The sequence below is a fragment of the Hyla sarda genome, chromosome 3 (assembly GCF_029499605.1).
Source record: "Hyla sarda isolate aHylSar1 chromosome 3, aHylSar1.hap1, whole genome shotgun sequence".
In the NCBI taxonomy this organism is placed as follows: Eukaryota; Metazoa; Chordata; class Amphibia; order Anura; family Hylidae; genus Hyla; species Hyla sarda.
In genome coordinates this window covers 362,014,659-362,032,065 of record NC_079191.1, presented here as the reverse complement: position 1 = coordinate 362,032,065, position 17,407 = coordinate 362,014,659, and the positions used below count along the sequence as shown (strand labels likewise).

Sequence of the window (17,407 nt, the reverse complement as noted above, 5' to 3'; positions counted from 1 at the left end):
CTCGTCTTCTAAAATCCTTAACTCTTTTATATTTCCATTCACAGACCCAAATGAGGGCTTGTTTTTTGTGTGACCAATTGTACTTTGTAATGACATGACTCATTCTACCCTAAAATGTATGGTAAACCCCCCCCCAAAAAAAAAATTTGTGTAAGGAAATTTAAATGAAAAATCATAATTTAGCAAATTTGGGGGGTTTTGGTTTTCACGCTGTACATTTTACGGTAAAAATGACATGTTTTCTTTATTCTCTGGGTCAATACGATTAAAATGGTACCCATGGTTACCTACATTTCTATTATTGTACTGCTTTTAAAAAATCTCAAACTTTTTTTTTTACAAAATCAGTATGTTTAAAATTGCCCTATTTTGACCACCTCTAACTTCCTTATTTTTCCGTACTTAGGGATGTGTGAGAGCTACTTTTTTGTGCCATGATCTGTAGTTTGTTTTAGTACCACATTTGTGCATATGAGACTTTTTGATCGCTTTTTATTAAAGAAGTACTCTGGTGCAGAGTACTCCTGCTCCGTCCTGCCCGGGCTGCAAAATAAATGAAAATGAACCATCACTCACCTCCCTGGGTTCCCGCGGAGCGTCACTACAGTTGATCGGTCCTCCAGTCCATCTCCTTCATACTTCCGGGTGTAACGAAGCGTCACATGGCGCTCAGCCTATCGCCAGCCGAGGCTGAACATCGCGGCCATGTGACGCTTCGTTACACCCAGAAGTATGAAGGAGATGGACTGGAGGACCGAACAGCTGTAGTGGCGCTCCGCGGGAACCCAGGAAGGTGAGTGATGGTTCATTTTCATTTATTTTGCAGCTGGGCAGGACGGAGAAGGAATACTCTGCACTAGAGTACTTCTTTCAATCTTTTTGCAGTTTGATCATTAGGGGATCATTAAGATTATATTTTTTATAGTTCGGACATTTACGCACACAACAATACCAAATATGTTTATTATTTATCTTTTTTTTTTACGCATGTGTATTAATATAGGGAAAAGGGGCTATTTAAACTTTATTGGGGGAGGGGATTTTACACATTTTTATGTAACTTTTTTTTTTTCTACATTTATTTTACACTTTTTTAGTCCCCATAGGGAACTATTTATAGCAACAATTCGGGACCTGCCACAAATGAAGCGAGCACAGGTCCTGCACTCATGGCACAGCCATGCCATAAATGTGCGCGAAGTGACGCTATGCAGTGCCGTACATTTACCGCGCATGTCCGTAAAGGGGTAGTCCAGTGGTGAAAAACTTATCCCCTATCCTAAGGATAGGGGATAAGTTTGAGATCGCGGGGGGTCCGACCGCTGGGGCCCCCTGCAATCTCTCTGTACGGGGGCCAGGCTCTCCGGCCACATAGCGGGTGTCGACCACCGCACGAAGCGGCGGCCAACACGCCCCCTCAATATCTCTATGGCAGAGCCGGAGATTGCCGAAGGCAGCGCTTCGGCTCTGCCATAGAGTTGTATCGAGGGGGTGTGTCGGCCGCAGCTTCATGCAGAGGTCGACACGCCCCCTTCCCGCGGGCTATCGGGGCTCCGTACAGGAGATCGCAGGGGGCCCCAGCGGTCAGACCCCCCGCGATCTCAAACTTATCCCCTATCCTTAGAATAGGGAATAAGTTGTTCACCACTGGGTTCACCACTGGACAACTCCTTTAAGGGGTTAAAAAGCATTGTGCACATCTTAGGGAGGAGGTCTAACCTGTTTGGACGTCCCAATGGACACTAACCGTATCAAGGTATACATATAATAATTAAGTGTAGACTTTCAGAAGAAGACAATCTTACCTTGCTCACTGCTTGTACCCCCAACTCCTCGGAGATCATAGGGTGAATTATCCATTTGTAGGCCTCTTTTAGTTGGATAATGTCTGCTTTTTCCAGGACTCGATCTTGCTTTCTGTAAAGTTATAAAATAAGGAGCTTTTAATGAAGACAACCTTTATTGACGTGGCTAATTTAACATTACAGTTTCTGCTCCCATTGGATGGATACATCTCAAGGGCATAAAGTCCCTAGTGACAAACATGTTAAAGGGGTATTCCGGGTTTATACATCTTATCCCCTAGGATGTATGATTGCAGGGGACCCCCATGATCTTTGTGCAGCCCCTGCATTCTGTGCTGGGCGCTGCTTCCGAGACGGGAATATGATGTCATGGCCACGCCCCCAGTTATGCCAAGCCACACCCCTCCATGCATGTCTATGGGAAGGGGGTGTGACGGCTGTCATGCCCCCTCCCATAGACATGAATGTAGGGGATGTGGCCGTGATGTCACGTCCCCGTCTCGGAGGCAGCGCCCAATACAGAATGCCAGGGGCTGCACAGAGATCGTGGGGGTCCCCAGTGACGGAGCCCAGCACTAAGAATATATTTGGAATAGTAATCTGGCTAGAACTACATTAGCAACATTGGAAACATGGTAGCATAACTCAACCTATATTTTGGTATCTTTTTCCAGCGGTCTTTCCTATAGGGGTAACTATCAGTACCACACATGGTAGTATAACTTGAAGAAGCCAAAAGTGAAGCTTCACTTGTATTTACAGAGGACCTGTCAGCTCTACACACTCTGGGGCATCTTTTCTTAGCACTGTTATAGGCTGGTCCTCAGTTGTGCCTCCTGGAAATTACAACAATTACCATCCCAAATACCATCTATGTCCCTAGACAGTCCAACTTAGTGTTGCACTTTTATTCCTTGCTAGGAGAAAACTATCCTCACCTTCCTACTTGCTGGTATGCCTAGTCTCATTTTCTGGAAAGCAATGCTCTATTTTTATAATGAGGAAATGATATATGGCTTCTAAAAAGTCAGATGAGCACACATGACCTCCCTCAAATAATGGCAGCATGAAATCCTTGTAATATTGAAATTGAAAGCTAGGTGGGAGGCCAATTTTGGTTAAACTGGATTTAGAGCAGGTAGATGATGAAGCAGCTTGGGGTTAAGCAACAAATATAAAACAAATATATGAGGTGCCTCTACAAGATGTAAAAAAAACTTGAACCATGCTTTAACTACAGTATGTATGGGCAAAGTTGGACTCCGATAAGGAAAGAAGCAGGATACGATTATTAGGGTTATCAGGATTAAAAGGGGGCTTTTCCCCAGAAACAGCACTGCTCTGGTTTATAAAATATATTTGGCATTAGAGCTCAGACCCATTTAATTCAATGATGGGTGAACGGCACTATCAGACAAAGATATGTTATTCTAATCTTGATTTTTTTCCCATTACATTTGGGCTCCTTTTTTTTTTAATTGAAAGAATAGTGTAGGCTTCAGTGCTAATCTTTCTGTCAAATACACTGGAATTCCAACAGAAAACTGATGGCTCCAAGTCAATCGGATTCCTCAGGAAATGAAAATATTAAAGACAATCTGACACCCTGTTCACCCGCAGTTAACCCAATATATTGGGTTATAATGCAAGTGAACAGCTGAACAAAGAGGGGTCACTTACTTAAATCCATTCAGTATATGCAGAGTACTGGCGCTGTAACCTTCAGCTGCATTGTGCTCCAGCAGGCATTGGAGGTGGGGAGCTGGCTCACCCAGATCGCCTGCCTCCTCTATATTCTCCATCTGACCCGCCCCAATCATTATTATGCTAATGAAGGCAGTGGGTGAGAGAGCAGAGAGAATTTCAGACAGGCTGGACACCAAACAAGATTAGATCAATATGCACCTCTCATAGGGTGGTGCATATAAAAGTTGGGAAGCACCATTACAATCCCATCAAATGGTATATAGGAGCTGGGGGACCATTGGGCAGATCCGGAACAGTGCTACTATGGGGCTCTGGGTTGGAATATACACCATAGTGGGGTAAGACCAGCTTGGTGGAAAAATATCAAATTTATTGCTAGACCTCAACTGGTCACATAATAGCTTTAAAGCCAATTTCGACAAAAAGACAAAAAAAAAAAAAACAACCTAAAACAACACTCTCTTAAAGGAGTACTCTGCTCAGTGTTTGGAACAAAATGTTAGAGACGGCACTGGGAGCTCGTGCAGTCATAGCCCAACCCCTCATGATGTTACGGAACGCCCCCTCAATGCAAGTTTATGGGAGGGGGCGTGACAACTGTCACGCCCCCTCCCATAGACTTGCATTGTGGGGGTGGGGCGTGACATCATGAGAGGACGGGCTATGACGTCACAAGCAAACGGCGCCGGCTCTAAGCTTTCAGAACATTTTGTTCAAAACGCTGAGCAGTGGAGTACCCCTATAAAGACATGAGGAGCAGTCCACACTGTGTGTATGTCAGGTTGTTTTTTAGGTTCATTTTAGAGGCATAAAAAGTATGTAATTAACCAGATGAGCCCAGGACCATTACTCACCTCATTTCCTGTTGTGCTTCCAGCCATGCAGAATGCTACATTCAGGCAAAGGACGCACCCAAAAAAAAGAAAGAAAACTTGATTACTATCACCACTTCTAACACTTCTCTGTATGTTTACAGGGTTTTCTAGGTTGAGCCTCTAAAGTTGGTTGTTTTTTTTGTTTTTTGTTTTTTACCAGTGAGTCAAGTCCTGAAACACTTCAAATCAAAACTCCACTTTTATAACATCTCAATTACTCAGTTAAAATCTTCAATAAGCACTAAGGGGGAATTCATCATTGGTTCTTTTGTCACAAAATGTTAATGTAGTAGTCTGTCATTTATCACTTGCATTTTTTTTTTAAAGCAAAATATACCAAATCTTACGCCAGGCCGGACCACACTTAGAAACTTGTATATGGGTTCACATCATTTTTTTGCCATACTGTTTTCAATCAGTTTTTCTAAAGAAAACCGTATGGCAAAAAAACCGTATTGAACAGTATGGGAAAAAGTACACCGTATGTATTTTTAAATCATGTACTGTTTTTAAAAGTGCATACAGTTCTGTCCGTTTTTATAAAAAAAAAAAAAAAAAAGTTTTTGACAATGTTGTCCATTTTTAATGGGAGGGGTGTTGGGTGGTAACTTTAGGATGCAAATGCGCATGTGCAAAGTAAAAACCGCATACGGTTTCCCGTATGGAACTGTATACATGTGTGTTTCCCATTGATGTCCATGTTAAAAAAAAACTTATGCGGTTGCAGTACGGTTTTTAAACCAGAGTCAAAACTATGGTTGACCACGATTTTGTCTCCGGTTTAAAAACCGTACCGCAACTGCATAAATTTTTTTTTTTAACGATGGAAATCAATAGGAAACGCACATGTATACGGTTCCATACGGGAAAAAGTATACAGTTTTTACTTTGCACATGCGCATTTGCATCCTAAAGTTACCACCCAACACCCCTCCCATTAAAAATGGACATTTTCAAAACTGTATGGTTTAAAAAAAAAAAAGAAAATATGGACAGAACTGTATGCACTTTTAAAAACAGTATACGGTTTACTTTTTCCCATACTGTTCCATCCGTTTTTTTTGCCATACGGTTTTCTTTAGAAAAACGGATTGAAAACACTATGGCAAAAACGTGATGTGAACCCAGCCTTATTACACTATATATAGTGTAATATATAGTGTGTATAAATATATATATATATATATATATATATATATATATAGTGTATATAGTGTATATATAGCCTTATATATTATTGTTATTTATGCTATTTGCTATTTATGAAGGACTGGACCGAAACAGCGACAAACCAAAGGTTTTCAGTCTGGCAACAAACCGGATATGGTCCAAAAATAAGCAGATCGGAGTGCGTAAATGTCGTAACTATTAAAATAAAATCTTTTACATTGATGAATGGTTTCTCATAGGAAACAAGTGATTGATGATTCTGCCGCTTGACTGCTCATGCCTGGATCTCAGGCACTGAGCAGTCATTCGGCGATCGGACAGCATGGAGGCAGGTAGGGACCCTCCTGTTGTCCTGTAAGCTGTTCGGGATGCCGCGATTTCGCCGCGGCTATCCCGAACAGCTCCCTGAGCTAACCGGCATACTTTCACTTTCAGTTTAGACGCGGCGTTCAACTTTGAACGCCGCGTCTAAAGGGTTAATAGCGCGCGGCACCGCGATCAATGCCGTGCGCTATTAGCCACAGGTCCTGGACGTTGTGTCCCGGAGTTAAGTTACCAACAGCATACCACTTACAGAAATATACCCAATGGGGGAATTTATCATTGGTTTTACCCTGGTTTTGTAGTGTACATTGTTTGCAGCACAGTTTGTCTCAGATGCTGTTTTGAGACTTTTCATTGCGACTTTTGCTTTAAAAAGGTTTAAAAAAGGAACATACCAAGTGGTGATTTCAGTTGATATCAGGCGGTGGTCAGGAATTTATGATGTGCGACTTTTCATTTTGGTACATCTTTTGTCGTTACTGCGCTATTTTAGGCGCATATCTACACCAGCCATGACTTTGCTTACAAAACTGGCTGCAAACTGCATTATTATAAAGTTGCCCATATTTTTTGCATGGGATAAAAAGACGCACAAAAGGTCGCAGAGAAAGCCTCATACAAAGTGGAGTACTGAAGAAATGTGATCAGCACATGATCAATCATATGCCCTGCACCATATAAAGTACACAGTTCCCACCACATGAATTAATGGGGTAAAAAAGACCTTCACCTACACCACTTTTGATGAATACCCCCCAATATGTCCATCCTACATTAGATCACCAGTGAATGCATACAGATCTTCCTTTCTTGTATTCCTTGTTTATGATCCAGAGTGTCTGTCACCCTGGGCTCTTGCAGTGTGCACATACATACAGTTTACTAGGAACTACCTACAATGCTCCATTTCTTTCCATTTTACAGTTACACTCCTGTTAAGACACTATAGGATTATGAGTCTGTACATCACGAACCTCTCTTTCGCAAGTGCATGACACAGCTGTCATCTTCCTTAGCCACATGGTTTAGTCATAAGAAACTGCATCTTCATGTGACACCAGGGATGTACATAGAAATGATAGAACCCATCTCATAATGGACTCCACATAAACAGAGAGAAAGATGGATCTTTGTAATGAGTTGGAGCTTCCATTTAGCTTAATGGGCACTGTCATTTGTCTTTTTATATAAAGGTAGATAATAACATCATATGTATACTTGTAACATACATTGGTTATGAAATGTGAATATTTTTGAGTGAAAATTGTTGTCTTGAAGCTATTGCATGTGTGTCTCGGCTGGGACAAAATACAGAAAACGTGGGCAGGACAAGCTCTGTACACTGGGGCTTTGTGAAATGCTCCCGGCTCACACAGCAGGCTGATTGACAAGCCAAGAACCTGCACAGAGCCCCGCTTGTACTCAGTGCACAGAGCCCCGCTTGTCCTCAGTGTCCAGAGCCCCGCTTGTCCTCAGTGTCCAGAGCCCCGCTTGTCCTCAGTGTCCAGAGCCCCGCTTGTCCTCAGTGTCCAGAGCCCCGCTTGTCCTCAGTGTCCAGAGCCCCGCTTGTCCTCAGTGTCCAGAGCCCCGCTTGTCCTCAGTGTCCAGAACCCCGCTTGTCCTCAGTGTCCAGAGCCCCGCTTGTCCTCAGTGTCCAGAGCGCCGCTTGTCCTCAGTGTCCAGAGCCCCGCTTGTCCTCAGTGTACAGAGCCCTGCTTGTCCTCAGTGTACAGAGCCCTGCTTGTCCTCAGTGTACAGAGCTCTGCTTGTCCTCAGTGTACAGAGCCCTGCTTGTCCTCAGTGTACAGAGCCCTGCTTGTCCTCAGTGCACAGAGCCCTGTAAATAACAATGTCCATTTAGTTTCTATTTACACGTAAAGTGTCCTGTTCATAATTGATGTTCAGGATTTTATGCTGCAGATTTTAATATAAACTAATATAGATTGAACACAGCTTTAAATCAAATATGTGCAGGATAGTGTACATGTGAATACACCCTTAAGAAAATAATTAAGTATAACGGCAGACAACACTAGGAGGAGCTCACAATATATAGATTTATACAGCTCATACTTAACTCATTGTAAGCTGTATACATCTATATGAAATAAGCTTACTAAGGCGGGGTTTGCACCGCATGTGGACTCTATGGAGGAAATTTATTAAAATCTGTGCAGAGGAAAAAGTTGCCTAGTTGTCCATAACAACCAGTCAGATCGCTTTTTTAATTTTCAAAAGGGCCTCTGAAAAATAAAAGACTCAATCTGATTGGTTTCTATTGGCAACTGGTTATCTTTTCTTTTACACAGGTTTTGATAAATTTCCCCCCTATGTCACCAACTGGTTACAGGCAAAAACATAAGCAAACTTATAATGCAGCATGCCCTTTAGGTCAGATAAAGAACTGTGTAACAATCACAGAAATAGTGGATCAACATTTTCACGGGAAAAGACTCCAAATAAATGTGAGAAATGTTTTAGTAAATAGGTCTCTAGCAATTGTGTTGATATCTGGACAACAAAGTATTTTTTTTAACCTCTTCAGGATGCAGGGAGTATCCATACGCCCTGCATCCCGAGTCCTTAAGGACGCAGGGCGTATGGATACACCCGTGGGAATTCCGGTCCCCGCCGCTAGCCGGTTGGGGACCGGATCGGGATACCTGCTGAAATCATTCAGCAGGCACCCCGGCACATCGCCCAGGGGGGTCCTGAGACCCCTCATGTCGGCGATTGGAGAAAATCGCATGTCAATTCAGACATGCGATTTTCTCCAATTCCGGGCTGATCGGGTCTCTGGTGACCTGATCATCCGGAAAATAGGGCTGATCGGAGTTGTCAGCGACAGCCCCAATCAGCCTAAGTGATAGGAGTGAGGTCGCAGAGCTGCGATCTCCTCCTATCCTCTGCCATTAGTCAGAACGGAGTTCTGACCAATGGCAGCGCAGGTCAGAAGCGCAGGTTGCCACCCCCATTCTGCCCACCACTGGATGTCGAGAGGATCGTGGGAAGAAGATGGAGGCCGTACCTGCAGGAGAAGATGCCTGGGGGATATTCGCGGGGGATATTCACTGGAGACTGCTGGATACTGGATAAGGTAGGGAATCGAGGGTGCGGGGGGGGGGGGGGGATTGAAAGTGAAAGTAAAACGATCTTTACTGTGGCAACCACTAGGAAGGCCAAACTGCAACTCCCAGCATGCCCATACAGCCAAAGGCTGTCTGGGCATGCTGGGAGTTGTAGTTTTGCAACATCTGGAGGGTCACAGTTTGGAGACCACTGTTACAGTGGTGCCCAAACGGTAGCCCTCCAGATGTTGCCAAACTATAACTCTCAGCATGCCTGGACTGCCCAGGCATGCTGGGAGTTGTAGTTCTGTAACATCTGTCCCTTCAGATTTAGCAATTTTCATGAATTTTTTGAAAATTGCTGCTCTACTTTGAAGCCCTCTAATTTTTTCAAAAAGCAAAAGTATATCCATTTTATGATGCCAACATAAAGTGGACATATTGTATTTGTGAAGAAAAATTTAATTTATTGTGAATATCCATTTTTCTTTCAAGTAGAGAGCTTCAAAGTTAGAAAAAAACAAAATTTTCATGAAATTTGGGGATTTTTCACCAAAAAAGGATGCAAGTAACGCCGAAAATTTACCACCAAAATAAAGTATAATATGTCACGAAAAAACTCTCTCAGAATCAGAATATTCAGTAAAAGCGTTTTCGCGTTATTAATTCGTAAAGTGACGGTGGTCACAATTGCGAAAAAGGGCTCAGTCCTTAAGGTGAAAAAGGGCTGCATCCTTAAGGGGTTAAATATAGTAGTACCCCGATCCAGACAACGAAAGAAGAAAATGAGGGCAAAATGGACACAAGGAAAAACAAATGAAGGCCACATAGACAACATTGAGATATGTTTCATGTACCCTATTTTATAGAACATCAATATGTAAAAAACTAAGTAAGATGGCTTTAAATGGAGTTTCCAGTATTATGCAGTAACCCTATGTTACTGCATAATGAATAGTTATACAAGTTTCTATCATTTTCAGTTTGACTTCTGTTTGCGTTGCATGAGAGCATTCTTGTTTACAGACCAAATACATCTCACTACTGAAAGGACAATAATGTTACAATGTATTCAGTCAGGGCAATCTATGTGAACTACACTGAATAGCCACTTTATAAGAGACCCCATTAAAAGGGGTACTCCGCCCCTAGACATCTTATCCCCAACCAAAGGATAGGGGATAAGATGTCTGATCGCTGGGGTCCCGCCGCTGGGGACCCCTGTGATCTCGGCTGCGTCACCCCAGACATCCGGAGCCAACTTCGCTCTGTGCCGGATGCCTGGCAATGTGGGGCGGAGGCTCGTGACGTCACGGCAATGCCCCCTCAATGCAAGTCTACGGGAGGGGGCATGACGGCTAGACTTGCATTGAGGGGGCGTGGCTGTGACGTCACAAGCCTCCGGAACTGCACCCGACGCTCGAAGCGTATGCTGGGTGCAGCAGGGACATCGCGGGGGTCCCGCTGCTACCCTTTGGATAGGGGATAAGATGTCTAGGTGCAGAGTACCCCTTTAAGTAGTGCGATGGACCTCCTTTGGCCTTCGGAACTCCATCATGGCATAGCTTCCACTAAGTGTTGAAAATTTTCAGAAAGAATATTGTCCCATGCGGCCCATTGGCCTGTTCTACCTTTTCCCAGAGATATTCTATAGGATTAAAGGGGTACTCCGGTGAAAACCTTTTTTCTTTTAAATCAACTGGTGGCAGAAAGTTAAACATATTTGTAAATTACTTCTATTAAAAAATCTTCCTGTACTTATTAGCTGCTGAATACTACAGAGGGAATTATTTTCTTTTTGGAATGCTCTCTGATGACATTACGACCACAGTTCTCTCTGCTGACGTTATTATAATAATAACGCTTTATTTATTGTTGTCCTTAGTGGGATTTGAACCCAAGTCATGTCCCTGAAACCAATCCATAACTCATGACCCTTGTGGCATCTTACACTGTCCTGATGATCGTGTCCTTCTGCAGCCATAAAAAGATGAACTTTTGAGCTCCAATGCTAAAATAAGCCCTAATGTCCAAATGTTCATCTACAGGTGTGCCAAGAAAATATTCCCTATACCATTATGCCTCCTTCACCAACCTCAACAATTTTATTTAATTTTTTCCCGGATTAAAATTTTTTTGGTTCTGTTAAACCTTCGGGATACAGTAATTTGTTTTATTCTGTTTTCGGATGCATTCGTATATTTTTTTTTTGTTCTATTCGGAAACTGTTCGGCTTTCGGATGAATTTGTTATTTCGGATCTATCAGTTATACATGTCGTTAGTTTTATTTTAGTTTTCGGACGATTTTGTTATTCGTTTTTATGGTTATTGGAGATGGAGATTCCTTTTTTAACAAAATTTCATAGGGAACCATTAAAAAAAACTAAAATAAAAAAGATTCAGTAGTGAAGGAAAAAAATGTAAAGGAAAAACAAAAGGAAAAATAGCCAGCACAACCACCTAATACACAGGTGCCCACTGCTGTGGCCACCATGCGGAGATGGCTGATCCAACATGTCACACAGTCAGAGGCTATATGCACAGCTGAGGTGAGTTATCATGTTAGGGTCCCATCTGATATGAGGCCACCTCCGCGTGGTGGATGGAGGGACACATTTTGATCAAAAAGTGCGCTAAGAGCCTCCATTTTTTGACCAAGAGTGCTGTTGCAACTTTCTTTTTTGTACATTTTGTATTTGCCACAGCAGTGGGCACCTGTGTATTAGGTTGTTGTGCTGGCTATTTTTCCTTTTGTTTTTCTTTGTAAGTTGGGGGGTGTGGCACCCTCTTTAGCCGTGCACCCCACCCCTCTAAGACTGGAGGTGGTTTAGTCAATGGCTGATCCAACATGTCACACAGTCAGAGGCTATATGCACAGCAGAGGTGTGTTATCATGTTAGGGTCCCATCTGATATGAAGCCACCTCCGCGTGGTGGATGGGGGGACACATTTTGATCAAAAGGTGCGCTAAGAGCCTCCATTTTTTGACCAAGGAAAAAATTGTATCTAATGAAAGTAATATTTTTTAAAACAAATATTTTTATTCATTTTAAAACAGGGATCAATTTATGTGGGCGAGCTGGACAATAAAAATGTAGCCGACAGTAATAAAAAATGTAGTATGTGTGTTTTTCACTCTTTTTTTCTTTATTTTTTACATTCTTTTAGGTAGTACTACTACTCCCAGCATGGAACACACTGTTCCATGATGGGAGTAGTAGTACTTGTACTAATTGACAGATCTCTGGGGTTAGTTGCGATCCTCCTGTATAATGTATAGATGCGGCCGGCTGCTCTTCTATGGTCCCCTGCACTGCCGTATATATACACATATTCATATTTCCCGCAGAGAGCTGTGATTGGCCGGATGGTTCCAGCCAATCACAACTCTCTGTGGGATATATGAATATGTGTAGGGTGGTGGGGTTGTGGTCATGGACCGATCTAAATATCTGGGTGAGGTGTACAGACAGCTTTCTGATACCTCGATTTACCAAGTATTAAACACAGACCCCAGAAGTAATATCGATAGGAGAATTGTTGAATACCTGTCTTATGCATTACAGGATGGTCTAATTGATAAGGCATTATTTGATTATTTGATAAGGCAAATTTTAAAATGGTATTTTTATTAAATAGTAATTAAAACATATACAGTGGGGAAGAAACACACACCGGGGGGGGGGAACAAGGACAAAAAAAGGCGTCTCCGCTGCCGCACTTGTAAACATAATAAGAAGTGTAATTACAAAGGTAAGTGTACACAGTCACATGGACCAAGATCTTAGCAGCATAAGAGCAAATTAGATAAGTGCAAAGTGCATGAGTAATATACAGTACAAACCTAAGCAGGTGACCTGTGCAGCAGGAGTGGCGTCACTCTTATACTCTGCTTAGGTTTGTACTGTATATTACTCACGCACTTATTTCATTTGCTCTTATGCTGCTAAGATCTTGGAGGGGCATTTACTAATCTTTTACTATGTAGTCTGGTTTTTAACCTGTTTTTTTTCTACTTCATGTTTGACTATGTGCGACAAATTTACTAAATTGTTGCACAGCGTTAATAAATTTGGCACACATAGGCAAAAGTGGGAAATTTACTTCATGTAGTAGGAAAAAATAGTCTGTTCCTTTTTCCTGCTGTCTGAATAGGTTTGACTGCTAGGTTTCCTTCTGGATCTTTTGTTTTTGAGTTTGTTTTTTTTTTTAGCTTTTTCACCACATCTAAATCATTCAATAACTAAATTGTAGTCATGGCTCAGAATAGTGGTAAACGGCGTTTAGTGTGCGTGTGTGTTTATTACATTTTTTTAACACAGTTTTTTTCTCCCTAAATGTACTTACTCTTTTTTTTTTTTGTTACTTCTTCTACAGATCCGTGTTTCCTGTGGACTCCTTCGGATTCAGTGGACTTCTTCGACGACCAGCATTTTTCTTTGCTTGATGTAATAAAATGGTTAACGAGGGTTTTATTGTAATAAAAAAAATTTTTAAACCTGTTGTGTTTTTTTTTTTTTTACTTTACTGGACAGGCGTAGTAGTGGAAGCTGTCTTACAGACGGAGTTCATTACTAAGCCGGGCTAAGCGTTAGCCACAAAAACAGCTAGCGCTAACCCCCAATTATTACCCCGGTACCCAACGCCACAGGGGTGCCGGGAAGAGCCGGTACCAACAGGCCCGGAGCGTCAAAAATGGCACTCCTGGGCCTAGGCGGTAACAGGCTGGCGTTATTTAGGCTGGGGAGGGCCAGTAACAATGGTCCTCGCCCACCCTGGTAACATCAGGCTGTTACTGTTTGGTTGGTATTTGGCTGAGAATAAAAATAGGGGGGACCCTTTGTGTTTTTTTTTTTAATATTTAATTATTTATTTAAAAAAAAAACGCATAGGGTCCCCCCTATTTTTATTCTTAGCCAAATACCAACCAAACAGTAACAGCCTGACATTAACAGGGTGGGCGAGGACCATTGTTACTGGCCCTCCCCAGCCTAAATAACGCCAGCCTGTTACCGCCTAGGCCCAGGAGCACCATTTTTGATGCTCCGGCCCTGTTGGTACCGGCTCTTCCCGGCACCCCTGTGGCGTTGGGTACCGGGGTAATAATTGGGGGTTAGCGCTAGCTGTTTTTGTGGCTAACGCTTAGCCCGGCTTAGTAATGAACTCCGTCTGTAAGACAGCTTCCACTACTACGCCTGTCCAGTAAAGTAAGGAAAAAACACAACAGGTTTTAAAAAAATGTTATTACAAAAAACACTCCCCCCACAAGCCCTCATTAACCATTTTATTGAAATCAAACAAAGAAAAACGCTGGTCATCGAAGTAGTCCACCGAATCCGAAGGAGTCCACAGGATACACTGATCTGAAATGAGAAGAAAAAATAAATAAAAATGGGTTAGTACATTTATTATCACCTGCTCACATATCTCCCGCAACGCACGACTACAACTGCCAGCATGCCCTTACAGTAAGGACATGCTGGGAGTTGTAGTTGTGTGGTGTAGGAGATGTGTGGGCAAGTGACAAGCTTGGACTACAACTGCAGGACTACAACTCCCAGAATGCATTACAGTAAGGTGGGGCGGAGGCCGGGCACAGTGTTTCCCAACCTGGGAGTTGTAGTTTTGCAACATCTGGAGGCACCCTGGTTGGGGAACACTGTTTTAGGCCAGTGTTTCCCAACCAGGGTGCCTCTAGATGTTGCAAAACTACAACTCCCAGCATGCCTGGACAGCCAAAGGCTGTCCAGGCATGCTGGGAGTTGTAGTCTTGCAACATCTGGAGGCACCCTGGTTGGGAAACCCTGGCCTAAAACAGTGTTTCCCAACCAGGGTGCCTCCAGATGTTGCAAAACTACAACTCCCAGCATGCCTGGACAGCCAAAGGCTGTCCAGGCATGCTGGGAGTTGTAGTCTTGCAATATCTGGAGGCACCCTGGTTGGGAAACACTGTTTTAGGGCTTGGGCAACTTACCGGCTTCCGTAGGATACAGCGCCGCACGACACTGCTGCGCGACAGTGCCGCCCGACGACCTCCGTCACCGATCGTCGCTGGAGCCTCAGAAGGGTAAGTGAACGTCTTTGCCGGTCCCCTTCAGCTGTTTAGTTTTGCAACAGCTGGAGGACTACAGTTTACAGACCACAAACCAGTGGTCTGAAAAACTGTGGCCCTCCAGCTGTTGCAAAACTACAACACCCAGCATGCCTGACAGCCAAAGCCTTTGGCTGTCAGGGCAGGAGCCGGGCTGACATTACAGTGCAGCCGCCCGGGCTCCTCATACGGCCTCCCCGCTACCCTCACTTATGGGGACACCGATATACATCACCCCCTTGTCTCCCGCCCGCACCGCTCAGCTCCCGCTGCTACAATACTACAACTCCCAGCGTGTGTGTCCTCACTGTAAGGGTATGCTGGGACTTGTAGTCTTGCAACAGTTAGCAGACAGATGGGAGTTGTGTGGCGCTGGCAGGTGAGAGAGGTGGGATGTAAATCACTGCAGTGTCCCGGTAGCGCAGTGAGGGTAGCGGGGGAGAAAGTATGTCGGAGCACGTGCGGTAGTAGCTTTTCCTGCTCCATGTTGGAGCTGGAGTAAATTTTGTCAATTTTTACGGCCGTTGCGACTGTTTATTGCGCAGCTGCGACTGTCTCAGTTAATAAATACCTGACCACTGCAAGTCAAAAATGCAAACTAGCGTAAATCAAGCGGGAAATTTTTTTTGACTTTCTAGCTCTTGCTAGAGAAAGTCGCACGAAAAATAGGGTAGGTGCAATTGCGACAATTTAGCGCCAAAAATTGTCAGAAAAAAATGACTAAACCCCTTAGTAAATGTCCCTCTTGGTCCATGTGACTCTGTACACTTACCTTTTGTAATTACACTTCTTATTATGTTTAGAAGTGCGGCAGCGGTGATGCCTCTTTTTGTCCTTGTTCCCCACTGTATATGTTTTAATTACTATTTAATAAAAATACCATTTTTAAATTTCCCATTTTAAATGACTATTGCTTTTGTATTGTGTATTCTAGTTTAGAGTTCATACAATTAGCCCCATACCTACCCAATTCACCTTGTTCCATCTAATACACAGTATGTATGTGTATTACATACATACATAGAGATCTTTAGCCTGGTAGAATTATTGAGGTAGTTTGCTATTTGTGTTATTTTTACTATATTTCTAAGAATATATTAGTCTAAATAGCATGAATCAGTGTGGAGTCCAGGGAGTTGAGCACAGACTTGCTTCCATGAGTTTAAATAGAGGTACAGTACGTATGCTTCACTAAAACTATCATCATGGCCATGCATACGAGGGGAAACGGGGAACTTTGTACCCTCATTCTAGTGACCTCTGGGGGCCTTAGCAATGTGGAAGAGCAATCAAAAAAGTAATCATAATCCTATAGATAGTGTGGTTTTCTGCGAGTATTTCTTCCTGTTAATTTTTAATCAGGAAAATGAAAGTGATAGTGACTTAGGGCACAGAATTGTACCATGGCTTCCACAGCAACGTACAATCCATACCACATACAGTAGCAGCTGTATCTAGTAACAGATGAGAACACACAGTGCACACGAGGGCTGCGGACCCTTCAAACAGATGATCGGCAAAGTGTCCCGAAAAAAACTCTCAGTTGCATCTGGTCTAAGCTGATTAAAATAAAACACAAAAACACAATGCAAAAAGACCAGCCCGAAAAGATGACTTTCTGACAGACTTCTTACAGCATTCCTGATGCAGTTATCTTTGGACCCCTTGAAGAAGATTATTACATTTAGGGCCCTTTTACATGGGCCAATGATTCTCGCTGATTGGTAATCATTGCAGAGTCTTCACATGGCTCAATCAATCGTGCAGCCCATTAAATTTAAAGGAATATTCTGATCCCTGCCGCTGGGACCCCCCACGATCTACGTGCAGCACCCGCATTCTATGCTGGGCTGCTTCTCCAGTCTCGGAAACCTCTGTGTTTCCGAGACTGGAGATGTGACGCCACCCCACATCCCCTCCATTCATGTATATGGGAGGAGGCTTGACGGCCTTCACGCCCCCCTATATAGATATGAATGGAGGGGGTGTGGTGTGACGTCACGAGGGGGTGCGGCGTGACATCCTGTCTCCAGTCCGGTAAACACAGAGGATTCAAAGGCTGGAGAAGCAGCCCAGCATAGAATGTGGGTGCTGCACGGAGATCACGGGGGTCCCAGAGGTGAGTCCCCTACGATCAGACATCTTTTCCCCTATCCTTTGGATAGGGGATAAGATGTCTTTGGCTGGAATTCCCCTTTAGCACTACTGGCCATTAATCTCTGATCGGTGGTGGTCCAAAAGCTGGAAAACCCACCTATCAGTTGTTCTGCAGTAAAGTGAATGTTATCTGACCAGCATGGCAATTACACAATTAATGGAGCGTTCTGCTTCTGGCTTCATTCACAATGTACTGTGGACTGGGGCAA

The 17,407-nt window shown here is 43.3% G+C and overlaps 1 protein-coding gene across 3 annotated transcripts in view; it reads right to left on the bottom strand.

Annotated features, from left to right (window-relative positions):
• PUS10 (pseudouridine synthase 10) overlaps nt 1-17,407 on the bottom strand; it is a 129,728-nt gene that overhangs the window by 54,103 nt on the left and 58,218 nt on the right. For 2 of the 3 annotated variants that reach the window (XM_056567683.1, XM_056567682.1), the window contains exons 5-6: nt 4,367-4,401; nt 1,806-1,917 (exon numbers count right to left, since the gene is read on the bottom strand). In XM_056567683.1, the coding sequence (XP_056423658.1) occupies nt 1,806-1,917; nt 4,367-4,401 (147 nt within the window). Of the gene's footprint in view, nt 1-1,805; nt 1,918-4,366; nt 4,402-8,909; nt 8,969-17,407 lie in introns of those variants that run through there. The other variant, XM_056567684.1, reaches the window with a different exon arrangement.